The sequence below is a fragment of the Bicyclus anynana genome, chromosome 8 (assembly GCF_947172395.1).
Source record: "Bicyclus anynana chromosome 8, ilBicAnyn1.1, whole genome shotgun sequence".
Classification (NCBI taxonomy): Eukaryota; Metazoa; Arthropoda; class Insecta; order Lepidoptera; family Nymphalidae; genus Bicyclus; species Bicyclus anynana.
Genome location: NC_069090.1, coordinates 547,151 through 567,337, shown reverse-complemented (window position 1 = coordinate 567,337; position 20,187 = coordinate 547,151). Strand labels below are relative to the sequence as shown.

At 34.1% G+C, this 20,187-nt stretch overlaps 1 protein-coding gene and 2 long non-coding RNA genes across 7 annotated transcripts in view; 2 read left to right on the top strand and 1 right to left on the bottom strand.

Annotated features, from left to right (window-relative positions):
- The first annotated feature begins 1,385 nt into the window (after positions 1-1,385).
- The window catches only part of LOC112049638 (choline/ethanolamine kinase), a 35,949-nt gene continuing 17,147 nt past the window's right edge, over positions 1,386-20,187 (top strand). Inside the window, exon 1 of one of the 4 annotated variants that reach the window (XR_008251062.1) lies at positions 1,386-1,536. Coding sequence is in view for 1 of the 4 variants with exons in the window: in XM_024087609.2 (XP_023943377.2) it covers positions 2,206-2,289 (84 nt within the window). In the remaining 3 variants the exon portion in view is untranslated. Of the gene's footprint in view, positions 1,537-2,123; positions 2,290-7,354; positions 7,725-20,187 lie in introns of those variants that run through there. The other 3 variants (XR_008251061.1, XM_024087609.2, XR_008251063.1) reach the window with 3 other exon arrangements.
- On the top strand, positions 7,774-12,685 carry LOC128198337 (uncharacterized). Its single transcript, XR_008251067.1, has 2 exons — positions 7,774-9,561; positions 11,051-12,685. It is a non-coding gene; the product is annotated as an uncharacterized LOC128198337 (long non-coding RNA).
- LOC112053912 (uncharacterized) lies at positions 12,678-15,817 on the bottom strand. Of its 2 annotated transcripts, XR_008251066.1 has the most exons (5): positions 15,066-15,817; positions 14,452-14,624; positions 13,865-14,000; positions 13,521-13,721; positions 12,678-13,431 (listed from the first exon to the last, which is right to left on the bottom strand). It is a non-coding gene; the product is annotated as an uncharacterized LOC112053912 (long non-coding RNA). The 2 variants fall into 2 exon arrangements; XR_008251065.1 differs by having other exon boundaries at positions 14,452-15,817.

Genomic DNA, 20,187 nt, shown 5'->3' with positions numbered 1-20,187 from the left:
GAATACATATACCTACCTAGGACATATGATCCAATTAGGTAGGTCCAATTTTGAGAAAGAGGTGACCCGTCGAATGCATCACGGCTGGGCTGCATTCGGAAAACTTCGCGACATCTTTTCGTCCGAAATTCCTCAGTGCCCTTCCCTACAAAAGACCTATGTCCTGCAGTGGACGTCCATCGGCTGATATGATGATGATGATGATGAAAGTTACATGATATTGAGGAAGGGGTTTTATTTTCTCCATTATTAATTTACGAGAAATCTTTTTAATATTGTTTACAGAGGTACAGTAAGCTTTTAAATCAAACCCTGTAGGTCATGTGTGTCTGGTTTTTTGCTACAACATCACTCAAAACAAATAGATGTTTTGAGTGATGTTGTTGCTGATAATAGCTATTGTTAGACATGCTCATTTCAAGCACGAAAGCATGCTTATTTCGAGCTTGCTCAAGAATCATACAGTTGTGCGATTTATGAGCATGCTACTTTTCTAGTCTATAGTGATCTGTGATGCTACTTGCTGCGCGGATGGAAGGGGGCGTGCTTTTGGCGCATTTGAACAGGTTTGCTTATTGAGTTTGCTAGTCGACCAGTATTGCTATTTTGTATTCTCTTCACCTTCATCTCTGCCTGTCTAACACGATACAATAGACAGAGAGCGATAGATACAAATTAGCATGTGTAATTGGTATGTTTGCTTTGAGCATGTCTACTTAAAAATAGCATGCTTATTGCTAGCAAATGTAAACTGATGATAAGCATGCTCATAAGGAGCATACTTAATAGCACGTTTTTAGCATGCTATTTTAGAGCATGTGTAACAGTACCTTTAGAAAAAAAATAATAGGAAAAGAACATGAAAAAATATTCAAAATACTTCGTTTAAATCGTGCTTTGGAAAGCAGCTCTTATTCAAATATTTTTTTTTAATCGCAAAAGCTTGTTGTGTGACCGCTAACGAAGATAAACAATATTTACCATTTATTTATAGGTACACAGCTTGTTATTTGTTTACATTTTCCAGTTACGCAGTCAAAATACACTTACGATTCAGTTATGACTACGTAAATAAGATTTAGTTCCGACTGGCGACTTCAGGTTCAGATTCATTCAGTGATTCATCATACAGATTTCAAAAAGATACATTATTAACCACGTAAATTGTGTTAACGAACGGTAAATAAGAAAATGTTCGCGCTTAGCGGTACTTTCGAAAATGGTAGTGTTACAACTATGACGTCGTAGACACGTTGTACTTACTCGTATGTTGCATCGATATTCGCCAAGGGTTCGTGCGAAATCGTACCCTCTGTCCCGCTCGCACCAATGATAACTGCAGCTTATTTTTAATTTGCTATCGAATTTCTATAGTCGCGTCTCGCTCTGTTGTCACTGTCAGTAGATATTTTTAACTTGCGGGGTGTAGACGTTACGTGAATGATAAAAACGTCGGTGATTTTTACAATTGAATTATAAATTGTTTACAACGTTAATCTGTATCAACCTTGAAGAGACTGAATAACTATGGCTAAGGTAACTATTTCTTAACGGGAATTTATATTAAGACTTGAGATATCGAATATATTACGAGACTTTTTTTTTCAATACATAACATCAGACCACCCTGTGACGTATCGGCTAAGTTATCTCGTTATTTTAACAACTTTATTATTCATATTCATATCGAATCATCGAAATAATTTGTAATTTATAGTAATTTAAGAGTAAATGATATTAATAACTCGTGAATATATTGCTCATAATTTCATCTTAATTTTATCGTGTATTACGAAATTATCTCTAAATTACGTACGATTGTACTGAAATTTACGGATGAAATTAATTATGTTTTTTGTAAATTGTAATCACTATATTTATATTTATTTTGTTACCGCTACTGTTATCTCAAAGCCAACCGACTGTCAACTGAGTAAATATTTGTAAACAAATCATACCTACCTACATATCATTACCAATTAAATAGCAAAATGGAATTTTCGCAAGATATTAATTATTATTTCGGTATTCCGATTAAAATCCTGCGTAGTTGAATTTCATTTTGTTTGAATGGGCAACATTAGATTGAACCCAAATCAACATTGCACGGAAAATTTAAAAAAAAACAATCTGTCATTGTCAATTTGTCAATAATTTTGCGAGTGCCGGCGATCTGTGATTTGAATTCATTTTATTAACATTTTCATGTCTTTTTATATAAAAAACATATTGGTGCAAGCGAAAAATTGTTACAGAAAACTTATAGACATGAACAAGAGCGCTTACTGGGTATGTTTCCTTTATTTAATTAGTAAAATCACGTTTTTGTGACTCACTACTTTGTTAGCTAAATATCCGTAATTTCTTAACAAATATTCTAATTACGCTTTAATTTATCAAACGGAAGATAACGTTTTACATATACCTACTTGTCTTACAACGAGTATTAATCATGTATAGGCCCTGACATTTTTCGGTGAAATTTATTCTTTTAGACGTAGCATCGGTTGCATGAAATTTTTTTGTTGTCCTATTGTTACGTAATTCATTTGTTTATGTAATAATATTTGACGGAAGAAGCAGATAACCTGTTTAGTGGATGCAATTTCTGGACCTTGGTTACAATTTTTATAGTATAAACCATTGTCTACATCAGAGCAAGACTTTTCTGTGCACACTTGCTAGAGACCCGTTCAACTATAAGATGCTGCTTAGCGGCTAGCGCTCGTCAACCTCGGGTGTTAAGTATCATGTGCCTTAAAATGTACCGGTGGTAGAATCTTTACAAATAGTCAACTGACGTGTCAAAAGTGCTTGTAAATTGAGCCTACTTGAAATAAATGAATTTTGATTTGAAAACCATATTAAATAATAAATGAGAGAATATAAAAAATGTGAAAGTAAATATTTATTTATTTATTTATTTATTTAATACACTTTATTTGTACACCACAAAAATAAAAGAAAACAAGCAAAACAGAAACACAAGAAAAAGTAGAATACAAAAGGCGGCCTTATCGCTTAGTAGCGATCTCTTCCAGGCAACCTTAGGCTTAGGAACTTATTAGGACAACTGTAGGTGGTGTGTACGTAATAATATTGTACATATACATACATACAAATAACTAAACACTAATACATAAACCATAATACACAAATTATATAATAATTATAAATATCATAAAATAAACTAATATATAAATATATCATTATGTCGTATGATAAATATTCTAATAAAATAAAATATGTAACTAGTGACTAAGATAATATGTCTTAACGGATTTTTTAAACATATCAAGGGATTTGGATTTCCGAATGTCGACTGGGAGTGCATTCCATAGCTTAACAGCACGAACAACAAATGAACACTTATAAAATTTACTCCTATGGAAAGGCATACACAGAGTAAGAGCACGACATGTTCTTAGCTCTGATTGCACTCCCAGAAATGTGAATTTCTCCTTAAGATAAGGAGGATATTTTGGATTAAAGAGCACACAGTACAGAAGAGAAAGTACATGCAGATCCCGGCGACGGCGAATAGGAAGCCACTTGAGTTTCTGACGAAATTCAGATATATGGTCATATTTGCGAAGGCTAAATATAAACCGAATTGCAACATTTTGAAGTCGCTCAAGTTTATTAAGATAGTCCTCAGTCAAACTGGGATAGCTTGCGTCCGCATAATCGAGAACAGAGAGTAGGAGAGAATTTGCTAACATAACTTTGGTAGGAATTGGAAGAAGAGAACGTAGGCGTCGTAACGAACTCAACGTCGCAAACGTCCTCCTACTCAACTCCTTGATATGCATGCACCACGATAATTCCTTGTCCATAACAACTCCAAGGTTTTTAACCGAATCACAATACGGTATCATGACACCGTTGTAAATAATAGGTGGTACGTCGCCCCAAACAACTCTTGAGATTAGACTAGGACTGCCAATAATAATTGTTTTTGATTTAATAGGGTTAACCTTAAGCCCATACTGTTTGCTCCATACTGAAATTGCATTTAGATCTTTATTAATAGCAGACACAGCAGAGCCAAGGTTCTCAAGAGTTGACGAGCGATATATTTGCACATCATCTGCATACATATGGTAGAGAGAAGTGAAACATTGAGTGATAGAATTAATGAATATGGAAAAGAGTAAAGGAGATAACACGCCACCCTGAGGTACCCCGGCCGAAACATCACACCAAGATGAGAAAGAATCGTGAACGCGAATACGCTGTTTACGGGCATTGAGGTAACTCCGAAACCAGTCAACCACCGATGGAGATATGTTAAGAGAGCATAATAAACCCAACAAAATGTCATAGTCAACAGTGTTAAAAGCATTACTAAAATCTAGCAGAACTAAGACTGTGAGTTGTCTATTATCCATCGCCCAGCGGATATCATCAGTGACTTTTGCTAAAGCTGTGACCGTACTATGACCAGGGCGAAAACCGGATTGAAAGGGACTTAGAATGGAATGCTTGCTAAGAAAAATACTCAACTGTCGGAAAACCAATTTTTCAAGGACTTTTGACAGAAAAGGCAAAATTGAAATAGGTCGAAAGTCTGAGAAGGAATTAGGGGTAATTTTTTTAGGTAATGGAATAATTTGAGCACTCTTCCATGCCTCAGGAAATTTACTGGAGTGGATGGAATAATTTAGGATATGGGTAAGAACTGGGATAACAATATCAATGATGGGAATGATCATATTACGGCTCACGTCATCAGAACCGACAGCATTTGAGACGATCGATAAAATGCTCTTCTTAACATCACATTCAGTGAAAGACTCAAAGAAAAAGGGTAAATGATTAGGAGTTGAAGCAGAAGAAAGAATGTTAAGTGTACGTTCTTTATCAATACTATCAATCGTATCGGAAGTAGCAAAATGTTTATTCAGATGTTCGATATCAATATTGATAGGATTATTAGGGGAAGATTTACCAACTCCAAGAGATTCTAGAAATTTCCAAGTTTTGGCAGAATTGCCATTTTCTACTGATTTAAAAATGTGGCGTCGTTGTGCATCTCTACATAATGTATTACAGCGATTCCGAGCCTTATGATATTTAAGACGATTCGCTTCAGAGTCAGTTGTTTTATATTTATATTTTGCAGAATTCTTTTTGTTCATATAAATTTTTATATCATCAGAAAGCCAAGGAGCAGGTAGGTGTTTCATTTTAATCGGCCTTACCGGAGCATGCACGTCATAGAGCTGAGTTATTAGGGTATTAAATAAGTCTACCTTGCAATCAACTGAATCTGCATCTGCAATAACAGACCAATCCAAATTCGTAGCATCATCACAAAGGCGATTTTTATCAATTCCAGCAAAGTTACGCTGCAGAAGTATTCTCGATTTTGCCTTAGGAGGACGTAATTTATAGGAAAGATAAATCAAATCATGATACGAAAATGCTTCAGCTGGACATTGACCATGCTTGAAGACGAAATCAGGAGAAGACACAATAATAAGGTCAAGAAGAGATGGAGTACAACCAGGAGAATAATGTGTAGCAGTAAGTGGCAGGACAGATAAACTACATGATTCAACTGCAGTCATTAACTTCTTACTGCGATAGTCATCTTTAATTAGGCATGTATTTAAATCCCCCAGAATTATGCTGTGACTATACAAGGGGACTACTTGTTCCAGTAAAGTTTCAAATGAGTAAAAGTAATTAGAAACAGATGGTGGACAATAGAACACGCCAAGAAGAATTTTTGTTTGCGATAGGACAACTTCTAGCAGCAGGTGCTCAGCCGCATCAGGTGAAGGAGGTTGTGGAGACGAATCAACAATAGAGAAAGAAATATAAGACCGCAAGTAGATCGCCACTCCACCACCACCCTTACCCACGCGGTCATTGCGTATAAGCCTAAAACCCGGCAACGAGTAGGACGTTGATGGTAAACAAGATTTAAGCCACGATTCTGAAACAAGAATGGCATGAATATTACGGGAATCAAAAGACGCAAGCATATCAGAATAATGAGCCGGGATACTTTGTGCATTAATGTGGATAACATTAAAGTTTTTCTGGCAATCCGAGAAGTGAGAATCAAGGGTTTCATCGAGTGGAAGGAAAGATGTACTGTGGAAACTATTATCACTAGACGACATAGACAAAAATATATCACTATCTAAACTGGTACATGACATAATTAAAAATATTAAACAAATACAAAAATATTTATATATAAAATAGTTATAATAATAATAAATAAATTATGATGTGTCTAAAAATGCTAAAAAAAATGCACCTATTTATCCTAAACCGCCAGCAGCCAAATAAAGATATACAGGAAATATATACATTTACACAGATTTACAAAAATAAAAAGAGAAACAAAGTATATTAAAGTACAAGAGAAAAAAAAAAAAAAAAAAAATCAGTTACAGCAAAATTACAAATAAAAATAAACTAAGCTAGTACAAAAACATTCAGAACTACAAACAGATCTACAATCTTACAATTAACAGCAAACTAAAGTAAGAATAATTGTCTATTTTAGTCTCAGAGGATTTATAAAAAATATCTGTGGTATAAACTTAGACAAACTGTCATTTTGACTTTGATTAATAATCTTTGACAGATCTATCTCTCGTCAATGTCAGTGTGATGTGTTAAAATTACAGACGTCAAAATATAATTGCAAAATTAAAGTTTTACCTGCGTTTTCTAAATATAACTAATAAGTAATAAGTAATTGAATGAAACAAACTAATTAAACATAAACTAAAATTGTGAATTAAATCATAATACCAAATAAAACGGATCAATGAGAAACACAGCTCACGAAATACGAAAGACGGCTATACACGGCTTATCTCCTGCCCGTTCTCTTCAACCTGGCATTGACACCCTTGGTGTCCCGAGAAGCATCACCCGTGGCTGAAGGAGCAGCAATAGGCACAGAGGCATTCTGCGTGGACGTCGGGATAGCATTCATCTCTTTCATTGACGAGATGCGGTGTCTCTTACCAGTCTGGTCAAGCACTATAATGCTTCCATCCTTTGTCCAGCACTTGGCTACGCCAAATCGTTGTCGAGCCGCCAGAAAAATTGAATGGCGGCTTTTAATTAAGAACTCTGACAAAGTGACCCCTGTGCCTTTCAACTTAGATTTCGATGACCAAACCATATTCTTCAGCGAGAAGTCCTTAAATTTGACAACAACAGCCCGTGGCTTATCACCCAGACGACCCATGCGATGACTGCGGCTTATTGCTTCTGGAGTCAACTCTGGCAGCCCAAGGCGCTCAGACAAGGTGGTCGAAATTTTAACTCCTAGAACCTCTTTTTCTTCTTCTGGAACTCCGTGCACTAGAAGAATCTTTCGCCTGGAATGCATCTCCAAATCTTCCTGTTGTTTGCCAAGAAGCTCAAGCTGTAGTTGCAGATTTTCCAGTGCAGTCAAAACAAATGTCCGGAAGGCTAGAAACTGAGAGTTTAAATTTGATGTTGGACTTGTGGCTGGGATTGCTGCTCTTAACTCTTTTTGGAACTCTTCCATTCTTCTGTTGAAGTGCTCACTGATTTCGTTTATGTTACTTTTTAGAGACTCCATGTTAAACAAAGTTTAGTAACAGTGAAAACAAAAAAACCAAAAGTGAGGTTAGGATATGTGAAATAGCACACTGTCACAAAAAGAAGCTTAAAGCCTGTGCAAATATAACCAAAAGGAGCTGGCAAGCCTAGGCTATTCACAGGTACATATGTATATATTTAATAACACTTGTATATATTTTAAAATTGAAAATATAAGAGATTACTTAAATGTGTTACTTTCTTTAAGCCTACCCACAGAGAAAAAAAAAAAAAAAAAAAAAAAAAAAAAAAAAAATATGTCTATCTGTTACATTTTCACTTGCTTAGCTGGCAAACTGATTTGAATGAAATTTGGTATAAGATATAAATTAGGCCTGAGAGCAGAGGGCCACAATGATTTTTAAATTGCAGAAAAATCCATGGTTCCAGCAGAATTTGTAAAAAATAGAATTTAAAATTTTGGTGACATTGTTACATTTAAAGTATCAAAACTGTTTACCATCTTTAAGTATTCATAATATATGCAGTATAGTCATCAAATGAACATTGCTAGATGGACATGTAATAATCACAAGTTTTCAGACTTGACGTCACAAAGCCATTCTCATCTACGTGACTGTCATTAGTTACTCCATGTATATTATCTCATATACTTTGTACATTAAGTACTTCATAGAAGCTACATTGTTGTTAATTCATTGTAATGTTATTACTGGATGTGTTGCTATGTATTAACTAGTTTTATTAGTTTGTGTTGTCTACTGAGTAACTATGCCAATTTATGTCTCCAGAGGTTACCTACAACATTGTTTCTGTGAATGTGAATAAATAACAATAATTGATTTATTAAATTAGCCCAAAACTTTGTCAACTCCAACTCCAATGCCTTGCCAACTCTTTAGTTTCAGGATAAAATGTCTCTGTCCTATTCCAGACTAATTTGTGTCAATACCAAATTTCACAATTGATAATACTGTTTAGTAGTTGGTGCATGACTGAGTAACAAACATACTTTCATAAAAACTTTTACATTTATAATATTGTACAATACTATATTGATGTGTTATTGTATTGAACTCTTCTAGCAATGTGCTCCAGCTTCACCATTATGAGGCTGAATTTTCAATAATCCATTTATTTTGAAAATTCAGCCTCATAATGTCTTTTGTGTGTGCCCATCAATCTGCATTAAAGCAGTACAGTGGGATTACTAAGAGAGGAAAATGGAAGCTAAAACGCCCTTTCAGCTTCCTGGTGTGTCACCATAGATTGCATAATTGATCAGCAGGCTGATTATGTATCTCGACGTATCACTTCTAACTGTGTAACGCAAAGCTAAATTGAACACTAGAGTGTTTTTGCAATTCCGATTATGTAAGACAAAAGACAGCCACAATGCCTAGTGATATCGTTCTAGGCGCAAAATTTTATCGACATTATGCGACTAAATAAAATACACCCTTTCCCGGTACTACTTACTACGGGTGCGGCATACTTTTGCACATATACGCATTATACTTGATTTTGCTGTTTGTCTGTGGTGAAGTGAAGTGCCATAGTTTCTTTGTTGGTAAACAAAGCCGTATTAAAATATTAATAAAAAAATTGGTTTCGTTGGATCAAAGTACTTGCTACAGCTAGTTTTTTGTTTTCAATAGAAGTAATTAATTAATCATTTTATCGTATACATTTTTATTAGTGTTAATAGTTAATTTATCAAAGTAAACGGCCACTTTTACATAAAACATTATCTACACGAAAGTTCTTCAAAGTTTTATCGTCTGCCTATGATTAATTTAATGGTCGTTGTGATAATATGTAAAGTATATTGTATAGTGTTTTGTTTATTAAAGTTCATCGCTTGCAACTAAAGATGTCCGGGAAACTCAATGATCGCCTTGGCTTGGATCAAACTTGGCGATGGGTTGTTTTGGAGGGCCTTTGGAAAGTCAGGCTACTAAATAAACCTTCCGTGTTCGCGTCTGCCAGTGGCGTTGTGTAAGTTATCACATATCTATATTCTATATTATTATTTTAAAGAGGATGAGAGGAAATTTTTGATATTGTAGGGGGTAATCTCTGGATCTACTAAACCGATTTCGAAAATTCTTTCACCAATAGAAACTCACATAACTTGCGAGTGTAATAGGCTATATTTTATCCCTGTAGTCCCAAGAGAGTGAGAACTATGCAGGTGGAACTGTCGAGCATCAGATAGTAATTATATTCAATTGAAATTCATGATTTTCTATTATAAGTTTAACATAATACTTGGTTTTGTGACTAGCATATTGCATTAACAAGCCTTTTTAAACCACAACTATACCTGCACCATGTAACCTTTAAGTTCTAAGCATTAAGTACAAGACAAATAATCAAAATCAAACTTTGTCTCATTATGTAGATGTATTAGAATTGTTTGTATTTGTAGGTGTTTGTTTTAGTTACATTAAGGCTAAATATAAAATCCTACCTTGATTAGTAATTTTTTTATGATGATTGAGGCTAGCCACTTAAAATAATTAATTCAAATTTCAATTACAATATATAGTTAAGTTAAATCCTACAAGTATATGTATCTCCTACAAAACTGGATAAAATATAAGGCAAATCAAAAAACAAAAGAGCTCAGTTTAATCCCATAAAAGCCCAGTTGCTGCAGAGTATAGACTAGAGGGTTTGCCAGGGATATAGGTCCATAAGCACAGCAATAGCCCAGTGGATGTAACCTCTGCCTCAGATTCCAGAGGGTGTGGGTTTGTATCCAGTCCGGGGCATGCAGCTCCAACTTTTCAGTTGTGTACATTTTAAGATATTAAATATCACATGTATCAAATGGTGAAGGAAAACATCGTGAGGAAACCTGCATACCAGATAATTCTCTTAATTCTCTGCTTATGTGAAGTCTGCTAATCCGCTTTGGGTCAAAGTGGTGGACTATTGGTCTAATCATGAATGAATGAATAGTATTACCTAATCCAGTGTATGTAATTCTTAATGATAATAATTGCTAATTCAAATAATAATTTGTACTTTATATTTTCTTTTATTATGTACATGTTCAGCTTAATAAATATTGCACATTTTGATTTGTTAAATATCATCATTTTGATTTGTTAAATATCACATATAATGAATATTGTTATCATTTACAATAATGTATTGTTTATGATAACAATATTCATTAACCTGAAACTAAAGGATCACAAACATTCTTCGTCTGAAAAGAAGCTCAACATAAATACAACAAAGTATTATTTTTGTTATCACCATCTCACAGAAATATATTGTAGAACCAAGTAATATACCTGAGGTATAAATATATCAATTAACCCCCCCCCTAGATTTGTCATTTATATAAACTCTTAATCAAGATATAATACATAGGCCATTTCTTATCTCAATATTCCCACAGGAATGAGATCTACTTAAAGAAACCGGGGGCATATGTAGTTCATGTAATAAAAAAATATTTTCTACATTTCAGATCAACATGAAGATGTGTGCTCTAAACTTTGAGTGCCAGGGACTGACTATGGAAGTCTCCATGTCGCTGGTCACCATTGAGGTGCAAAACACCTTGAAAAAATTGGTGATTCTGAATCCTTCATCTCTATGAACGATTCATGAAGAAAGAATTAAACAAACATTTAATGAACAGATTTTTTATAAGATTATTATCAATAATGACATTGCATATGAGAGAAAATTGTCAAATATAATTTCATTTTAATTTAATATAGTTAATTATGACATCACTGTATATAAAGAATATGATTATTATCATTTGGTTAATTTCAGTATTACATAGTATTAGATAAAAATTTTATTGTAAAATTGCACATCAAAATATGTTTTATTATCTATTATTAGGAGGAAATATTATTTAACTATTATTATTATCCCTAATAGCCCAGTGAATGTGACCTCTGCCTCCAATTCCGGAGGGTGTGGGTTCGAACCCGTTCCGGGGCACGCACCTCCAACTTTTCAGTTGTGTGCATTTTAAGAAACTAAATATCACGTGTCTCAAACAGTGAAGGAAAACATCGTGAGGAAACCTGCATACCAGAGAATTCTCTTAATAGGGATGATGACAGTTTTTTAAATTGTATATAAATTAAGAGTATACTAATAGTAAAGCAATTTTGTAAAAGGAACAGGGTATCTGCGATCATTACTTTCGGAGCTACAGGGATTTAAAGAGTCAGATTTGCGGCGCTGCCGCGGATCCCTGAAAAACGCCCCATACAAAATGGCTCGAACTAATGACGTCATAGCCAATGTAATGACCGTTAGATTTGTATGCGCGTTCAAACAAAATTACTAATATCTTTGTTATTTGTGCGTTTATGCTTATAGTTCATATATTAAAAAATGTCACATTTAATGTAAGGAAGCTAAAACTGTATGAATTTTCATCTAATTACGATAAAATATTTTTAATAGATTTTGAAATTTTATAATCTCATTTATTTTGCAAATATCCAGACAATCTTTGCTTTTTATGTATAAATTAGTTAACATTGACCCTATTTACCCGAATGTATCATAAAAATCAATATATTCAAACCTAGTCATCATCCCCATTCTCTGCATATGTGATGTCTGCCAATGTAATCCAAATATGCTGGCCCATATTCGGCTCCTGTCAGAATAAGAAGGGTTAGGCATTGGCCTTCCCTTACCTTATCAGCCGATAGACGTCCACTGCTGGACATAGGCCTCTTACATGGACCTCCAAGCACAACGACCTTAAGCCGCGAACATCCAACCAACCGACCAACCACGCTTTCCAGTGCGGGGTCTCCCGAGTGCGGGTAGGCACTAACCCCTCTTACTGGGGGAGACTCGAGCTCAGCAGTGAGCCGAATATGTGTTTATAATGATGATGATGATGATTATTTAAGTAATTGTAAAAGAAAAAATTGAATACTACATTAGTTGTCTATCTATACAATTCAATAATTTTAAGAACAAAACATGTACCTACCACATTGTAGGAAATAAATAAATAATGATTTGATTAAAAACAATGTTGTTTAATGTTAAGCAGGTAGGGCCAGGTAGTTCTATATTTGTGTAACATCTATTACTTAAAAATAAAAAATATATTTACTTGTGTTGGTATTTTTTATTCAGACTTGATATATTGTTGTTGACAAATTTTGTTATAATATATATCTTTCATTCTTTAGTTTAATTTAATCAAGAAACGACCCTACTTACACATATAGGTACCCCCTCTAACAAAAATAGACTGAAGTATAGGTAAATATTTAACAAAAATGTAAATTAAAAATTAATTATAGATTAATTAAAAACATGACTACAATTTGAATTATCAACTTTAATAATTTGCTTCAAAATAAAAACACATACGCGTGGCGCAGTAAGTAGTGCTCCTGCATCCACGGTCATGGGTTCGATTCCCACACCTGGAAAATATTTGTGTGAAGAGCATGGGTTTTTTCCAGTGTGTGTGTATTTATACATTATATAAGTATTTATAGGTAGTATATAAATGTAAATGAATATTATAATATCAACTATCTTAGTACCCACAACACAAGCTACTCTGTATGCCTACTTTGGGGCTAGATAGTGCTTTGTATGGTTTAAGTATAAATAATTATACAGAAGGCTTGGTCACGAAAAAATATATCCAGTCCTTTGTCTGCATAGCTTGAGGGTTCTAGCAACTTGTTATCATGGTTTTGAGTGAGGAATCCTTGGACAATACTGCCATCACAAGGATTACTGTTTTCTGTATCCAGCCCTTGATCTAACAGCCAAGTGAAAGCTTCTTTAGGTGTTGGTTGAAACATTGTTAAGCTCTTCACTTCTTCAAAATTATTAGTGATTCTCCTAGAAAAATAAATCATAATGTAGGTATACATGGTACTGCCCAATATTCTTATAAATGTTCTTATAAAGTAGGTATATAATATACTGACCTGTGATAAGTCTCCTCCTTCGGCTGCATAGCTTGATGGTTTAGGAAACCAGAGTTCATGGTTTTGGAGTGAGGAAACATTTTACAATATGCACCCAACTACAAGGCTTCACCGTATTTCTGACACAGCAATGTTGTGCATATCTTCATGGGATCTAGGAGCAGCTCCCAAGATGGGGGTCATAATGCAAACATTGGTCACCTGAAAGAATTGAAGTGTGTATTGCAATGTATTATGTATTTTGCCTACATAAAAGTAACAGTTATATATAATTTATAGTATATAATTTATATTTGGATCCTGTAGTTTCATTAACTGACAGTTACACCTAAGCAACAGCTTACCTAACAACCAACAGCGGTCCCTATTGGGCAGGTTTTCCTCAAGTGGTCTTATTGCACTGGTTCCATATGTACAAGTCATAAGATGCACCACCAAATTGAGCATCCACTATGTTATTATTAGATTGGCATCACATATCTGAAATATTAATTGACAATATATAAATAAGTTAATGTTTAAATAAAAGGAGGTACCATGCTTTTATTCAATTCTAATTGTTAGCCTCCTAGTAGCTCTTGGCTTGTAGGCCGAACTATTGTCACATGGGTGCAATCAATGCGCCCTAATACCCGGGCAATCCAAATTTTTTCATAAATCTGTAAGTAGATGTTAATCTAGATTAAGCACCTGGGTATATGTCTATTTACAGTAACATCCTGTGATATGAATAAGCACTCTGTGTATTATTTATTAATCTCAATCAATAATCAATCTCATTTTGCAAATAAGTTTTTATGCAAAATCAACCTATGAAAGATTCAGTGTGGTAGTGAACACAAATTAGTTGAGTCTTAGAAAAAAAAACTAAAAATATAATGAATATGTTATGTTAGTTTCATACTGTGCTATAAGTTAGTTTCATACTTACTTATTTATAATGATTTTGTGTTTAATGCAAAGGGAACTTAACACATTTTTTTTAAACAGCTGGGGTATTCAGGAGCGTCAGCGACTTCATGTAGGCATTTGCTAAAAGATGCCTTAGCCATCACAAAGCCATTTGTATGATCCATTGGCATAAAAGTTTAAAGCTGCCAAGACCTGTAAATAATATTCAATGGTTTAATTTAGGTTCTTAGGATGACAGTGACCGATCTTTAGATAATATTATTTGTTTCTTACAATCTAACACAAATACTACTGGACTGATTATAAAAAATCTTTCACCATTGGTAAGCTACAGCACAGAGTAATATAGGCTATATAAAATATAGCCCGTATTACTCTGTGCTACCCCATATTCCCACAGGAACGGGAACTACACCGGTCAAACTATGGTGTGTCTGCTAGTACTGAATAAGCCTACTCCAAATCTTAAACCAACTTATCCTACGATGGAAGCTCACCATATAAAAGTACCATATTCGGCTCACTGCTGAGCTCGAGTCTCCTCTCAGAATGAGAGGGGTTAGGCCCATAGTCCACGTCACTTGCTCAACGCAGAGAATGAAGAAAATTCCTTCATTCATTCATATAACTTACTTATCTCTAATTCATTGCGAACAGCAGTTGTTCGAAGACTTTGTATTTCTTCTAAAACCTGCTGGTATCGCGACACGAAAGTTTTGCAATGAACTCGACAAAGACATCTTTTTCGTTCCGTTTCCGCGTACAATACAAATGCTACATGCATTGTATTGTACATGGCAATGTCGGTAAACACTACAAAAATAACACAATTAATTAAATTCACTTCAACTAACTCTAAAACTGTAATTCTGCTTTATGAAATAAGTATGTAGGTAGGTACCTACTATATATTCTCAACTTTCGTCATATTTTACATGAAAAACTTTTCTAATTCTGATTTTATTGACTTACAAACTAATACCTTACTTACAAGGTATAGTACAAAATTCAAAAAAATCCTAAAAGTACTTTTATTTGTAATTATTGAATCACAGGCGTCAAGTAAACTTTATTAAAACACTGCTCGGTATTAGTTTCTATAGCGATTGACTTTGACAACTTCTGTGTCACCCAGTTGTATGATCATTATGCTTACATAATCGCTTAAACTGACTATCGATACGTAAAAACTGCGTTATAACTTGGATAAATCCCTACAAGTGACCGTGACAGAGAACGATCCAAGATGACGTCATTTCGGTGGGAGATGTGTGTTACATGATCGCAAAAACGAAAAATCGCTGTCATTTGTTGTCGTGACTGTGATTTTAAAGCGTTCACCGAGTTACATAATGACCCTGCAGGTGTGATTGCAGTGAAGTCAGTAATAGTGGAACTGATGGAAACTGATTCTATGACTTCATAGATCTCGGTCCACTCTCTGACACTTGACCTAATAAGACTTATAAAATTAACTTGAACAAGACTTAACTTATCTTGAGATAAATAACACTTGAACACATGTATTAATGTATAATTTTATACAACAATGTATGAAATGTATACAAACTGTTAAGTGTAAACTATTATTATTATCAGACAGGAAAACTCAACTCAATAACTATTACATTTTATCACAATCCTAACAATATACCTACTAGCAAAATTATTAATATGAGTGAGTTTATACAGTGGCGGATTTACCATAAGACTGAGTATTTTGGGGCCTAGGGCGGCAAATTTAACCATCATTATTTAGTAACATAAGTAAGAAATACATAACTTTACATAGAAAAAACGGATCTTAATAAAATAATGTAAATTTAATAAAAATTGACGATAGACTGACGATAGAATTGTAATTAAGACTACAGAGCACAAATCTTACAGTTGCAATTTTTTTAAGAAAATAAAATAAAATTAATATGATTGCGAACTAAATTATGAAATTTTTGAGGTCCAGCAGAAGCTGCAAAAATTAAACAGCCTACTGGTGGGAAACTTGTAAATCTGCCACTGAGGTGATGTGTGTCTTTTGTCCAGTAGTTAGCATATATAGACTTCAGATCATGAGGACCTGGAGTCTTGGGTTGAGCTATGAAGTACTGATCTTTTTTACCCCACTACAACTTTACCATGGCCACTTTTGTTTGTATGCATTTTCGAGTTTTATCTGAATTATTTCCTTGTTTCATCCTTTTTAGACGCTTTTTTAACATAGTTGGGTTACAGTTTGGTAACTTTATTTTTTATTCCAAGATATGTTCAGTAAAAATTCTTAGTCTGGAGTCAGGGACACTCATGTGGCTGTGAGAGCACAGTACTTAAGCCTTATACTATATGGTTATGATGTTGTTAAAAAATTAAATATAAGCCCACTAAACACCATTATGATCACTATCATATTGTCAAATCTGACTTTTGACTGTATTGATCACTATCATAATATGTGATAATTTTAGTATTTATCACAATCAGATGTTGTGTTTTGACTATGCAATGATTGATTTATGTTAATTAAAATAATGGAAAAAACCAATTTAATGTGCTCTCTGAAACCCAGGAGATCACTTCCCAACTCTGAAAATTCTTAAATTCTATAGTATGCTGAAAATTTTATAGTCTGACCCAAAAATCAACTGATTCTAACTACTGAACCAATGAGACAGTATTATACACATATTACTGCTTTTATCAACTATCAAACACTTGACATTTAATTTAATAAGAAGTAGGTACAAACATACAATTATAATTATAATTTGAAAAAAAAAACAGTTTATTTTAAGTGCAAGGTCATTTAAATACAAAGTAATTCATATTTAAGAAATGTGAGTAGCGCAAATGGGGTCAGTTACAGTGGAATTCATATACGTTGTAGGGGCACCCCTAGGGGATCATTCAGCTGCTGAGTATCGATTTTATTTCTATTTGTTTGAGAATTTAACACTCAGCGGGTGAATGATCCCCTGGGGGCGCCTGTACAACGTCTATGAATTCCACTGTAACTGTCTCTGACTCATTTAAAACTAAATGTTAATAATAATAAATAACAATATCATCTAGGTTTAGTCTATTGCATTTAAATATGGTTTTCATAGTGTTTCTATCTAGATCATAGAGTTTTAATAGTTTTCTATCTGATATAAACAGATTGTTGCTCATTGTATTCTGCACACCTATCTAATATCTTGTATGTAATTTATACCACAAGACATATCATACATTTATCATATGATCATCATATCAACAACAAACATACTAATTATACAATTTATTTACATGTCATCTGTGCATAGGAATTATTTATAACCAATGCCAATTGAGTGGTGCACTTTTATAAATCAGTTGTAACAAGATGTGACATGATTTTAATTGGTAATTTAAAGCAAGTTAACTAATTAAACGTTCTGGAAATATCATGATGATGTTTACTGATATTTGTCTTAGTCATGAAGTCATGCTTTATTATTAGTTATTCAAACATTACCCTTGAATATGTTAAATACATACTTTACTAAAAATTGGAAGTCAAAAAGGGGATTATGAAATTTACTCAAATGTGTCAGATGAACATAAGAATTGATGCATATTGTTGAGTACCTCAGCACCAAGTATGAGTGGGTATGTTAAGGGTAGCTCAAAAGAACCAATTTTAGGTCCACTTAAATAAGTGGAATACTGTCGCCTATAACAGAGCCTGCAAACGTATCAACATGGATGTTAAGCTTTGCATGTCTGTATTTTACAAGCAATGCTGTTTAGAAGAGAAAAGTAACAATTCATTGAATGACGTAAGTCACAAAGAGCTCTGCTAGTACTACTCCATAAGTCATTGGCTGTCAATACATAACGAAGTCGCCGATGTCCTCTTGTCTAAGGCTGCCTGTCCACGAGAGCAGAGCGAGTGAGCGTAGCGGAGAAACGGACTAATGCGGAGAGGAGTTGCGTACTGTGTCTGTCTACCAGAGAGGAGCAAGGCTGCGGAGCGAAGTGTGAAAGCAATGCGGAGCCGAGTCTCAGACATGACCCCGCTGCGTTTACCGGTTTTATATGATTTTTTAAACTAGCTCGCAAGTCCCTGTCCACATAAGAGGAGCGGAGATTTTGTGCAATCTTATTGGTTAATATTTGTCAGTTTCTCCGCTCCGCTGCCTCGCTTCGCTTCGGTGGACTGGCAGCCTAATATAGGTATAATCATCTGTTTCACTAATAATAGATCTCTTGTGAATTTCCATTATAATAAAAGTTATTTTTTTCCTCGACAGTTACCTGTCTTATCTGAACGCGAACGGGAAATTTAATGTAGTTCTACATTATAGACATGAGACTCAACTAGAACAAATCCGTTTCATATCATACATAGTAGTAATAGATCTCTCCTGTGACAGCACGGTCGGGGAAGTATTACCACCTCTAGCAATGCTGTGTTCGGGTCTGAAGGGTATGGTTGTTAGTGTCATTACAGGCAAATGAGGCTTTAACTCTACTCCTCCGGTTAATGGACACATAGCAAGGTTCTGTAGGAATTAGGAAGAAAATTTTCCCTGAAAATTTCTTTGTCCCTGAAGTGTTGTTGAACTATTGTCTAAAAATGTAACATTTGGTGAAAGATTGTTTTTAAATCGCTCTAATACCTATCCAGGTAAACAAATAATGAATAAATTCATCACTACTTGATATTTTAAGATTAAAACAATACAGCAAAAATAAAAAGCGCGCAGAATCATTTTTACTTAGGCACATACAGCGAAGTGCGTGCACCAGCTTTTTTTTGTTTTGCTAAGATTTAAAAAAGTACCGTTCGTTTTTAAACCGTGCATTTTACATTACATTACGGCACATGTGAGTAATGAGATACATTACGATATTGAAATTGGTAAAATAAGAGACACTTACGAGCAAATGTGTTTTGAAAAAATCCTTACTAATCTCTCATGTAGGTAATCATTTGACCATGAATTCATGCGTTTATGGCCTAGCTACACAATTCAACAAATTGTCACAATAAAGGGTTATAATACATTTTATGGCCACTATTTGGATTTATAAGTTTACAATTAAGTAAATATGTTTATCAGCCAATAGCCCAAGCTAGGATTAACATCTTATCGTAAAGCGCGTGCCAACTATTAACGCAATAAATTATATTTTATTGTAACAAGTAGATATCAGCTGTGGAAATTTTGACACGCGCCTATTTCAAACCATATCTAATGCTGGTGCTACACGATGGGCTATCGCAATAGCCCAATATGATGATCGTCGTGAAGAGGAAATTTGTTCTGAATTTTGAATGGAAATATCTTAAATAATACACTGGAAATGTATATGGATCACATTTCTAAACAATTTTAGTTTTCGCAAATTTTGTCTGAGCTTTATTTTTGATAAAAATTCAAAAAACAGAATATATCAGTCTTTTACCTGAATTTTTTTTTAGCACCCAAGATCGATTGTGACTTCAGGGACTATTTTATTGGTGTACATCAAGGTCTCTACCAAAATTTAGCTCTGTCGGAGTTTTTGTTATTTAATCACTATTTTAACGGTTATTTTGAACTTAAAATATAACGAGTACCTAAAGATACGAATATATACGAGTACTATACTATAACGATATACTATAATATAACGAGTACCTAAAGATACGACATATTTTTTTTTACTTTTTAATGTAATACATGTCTGTGTGTATTTATCAAGTCGGTTGAATTTTTTTTAATGATACTATTAAAAGTATAAGGTACCTACT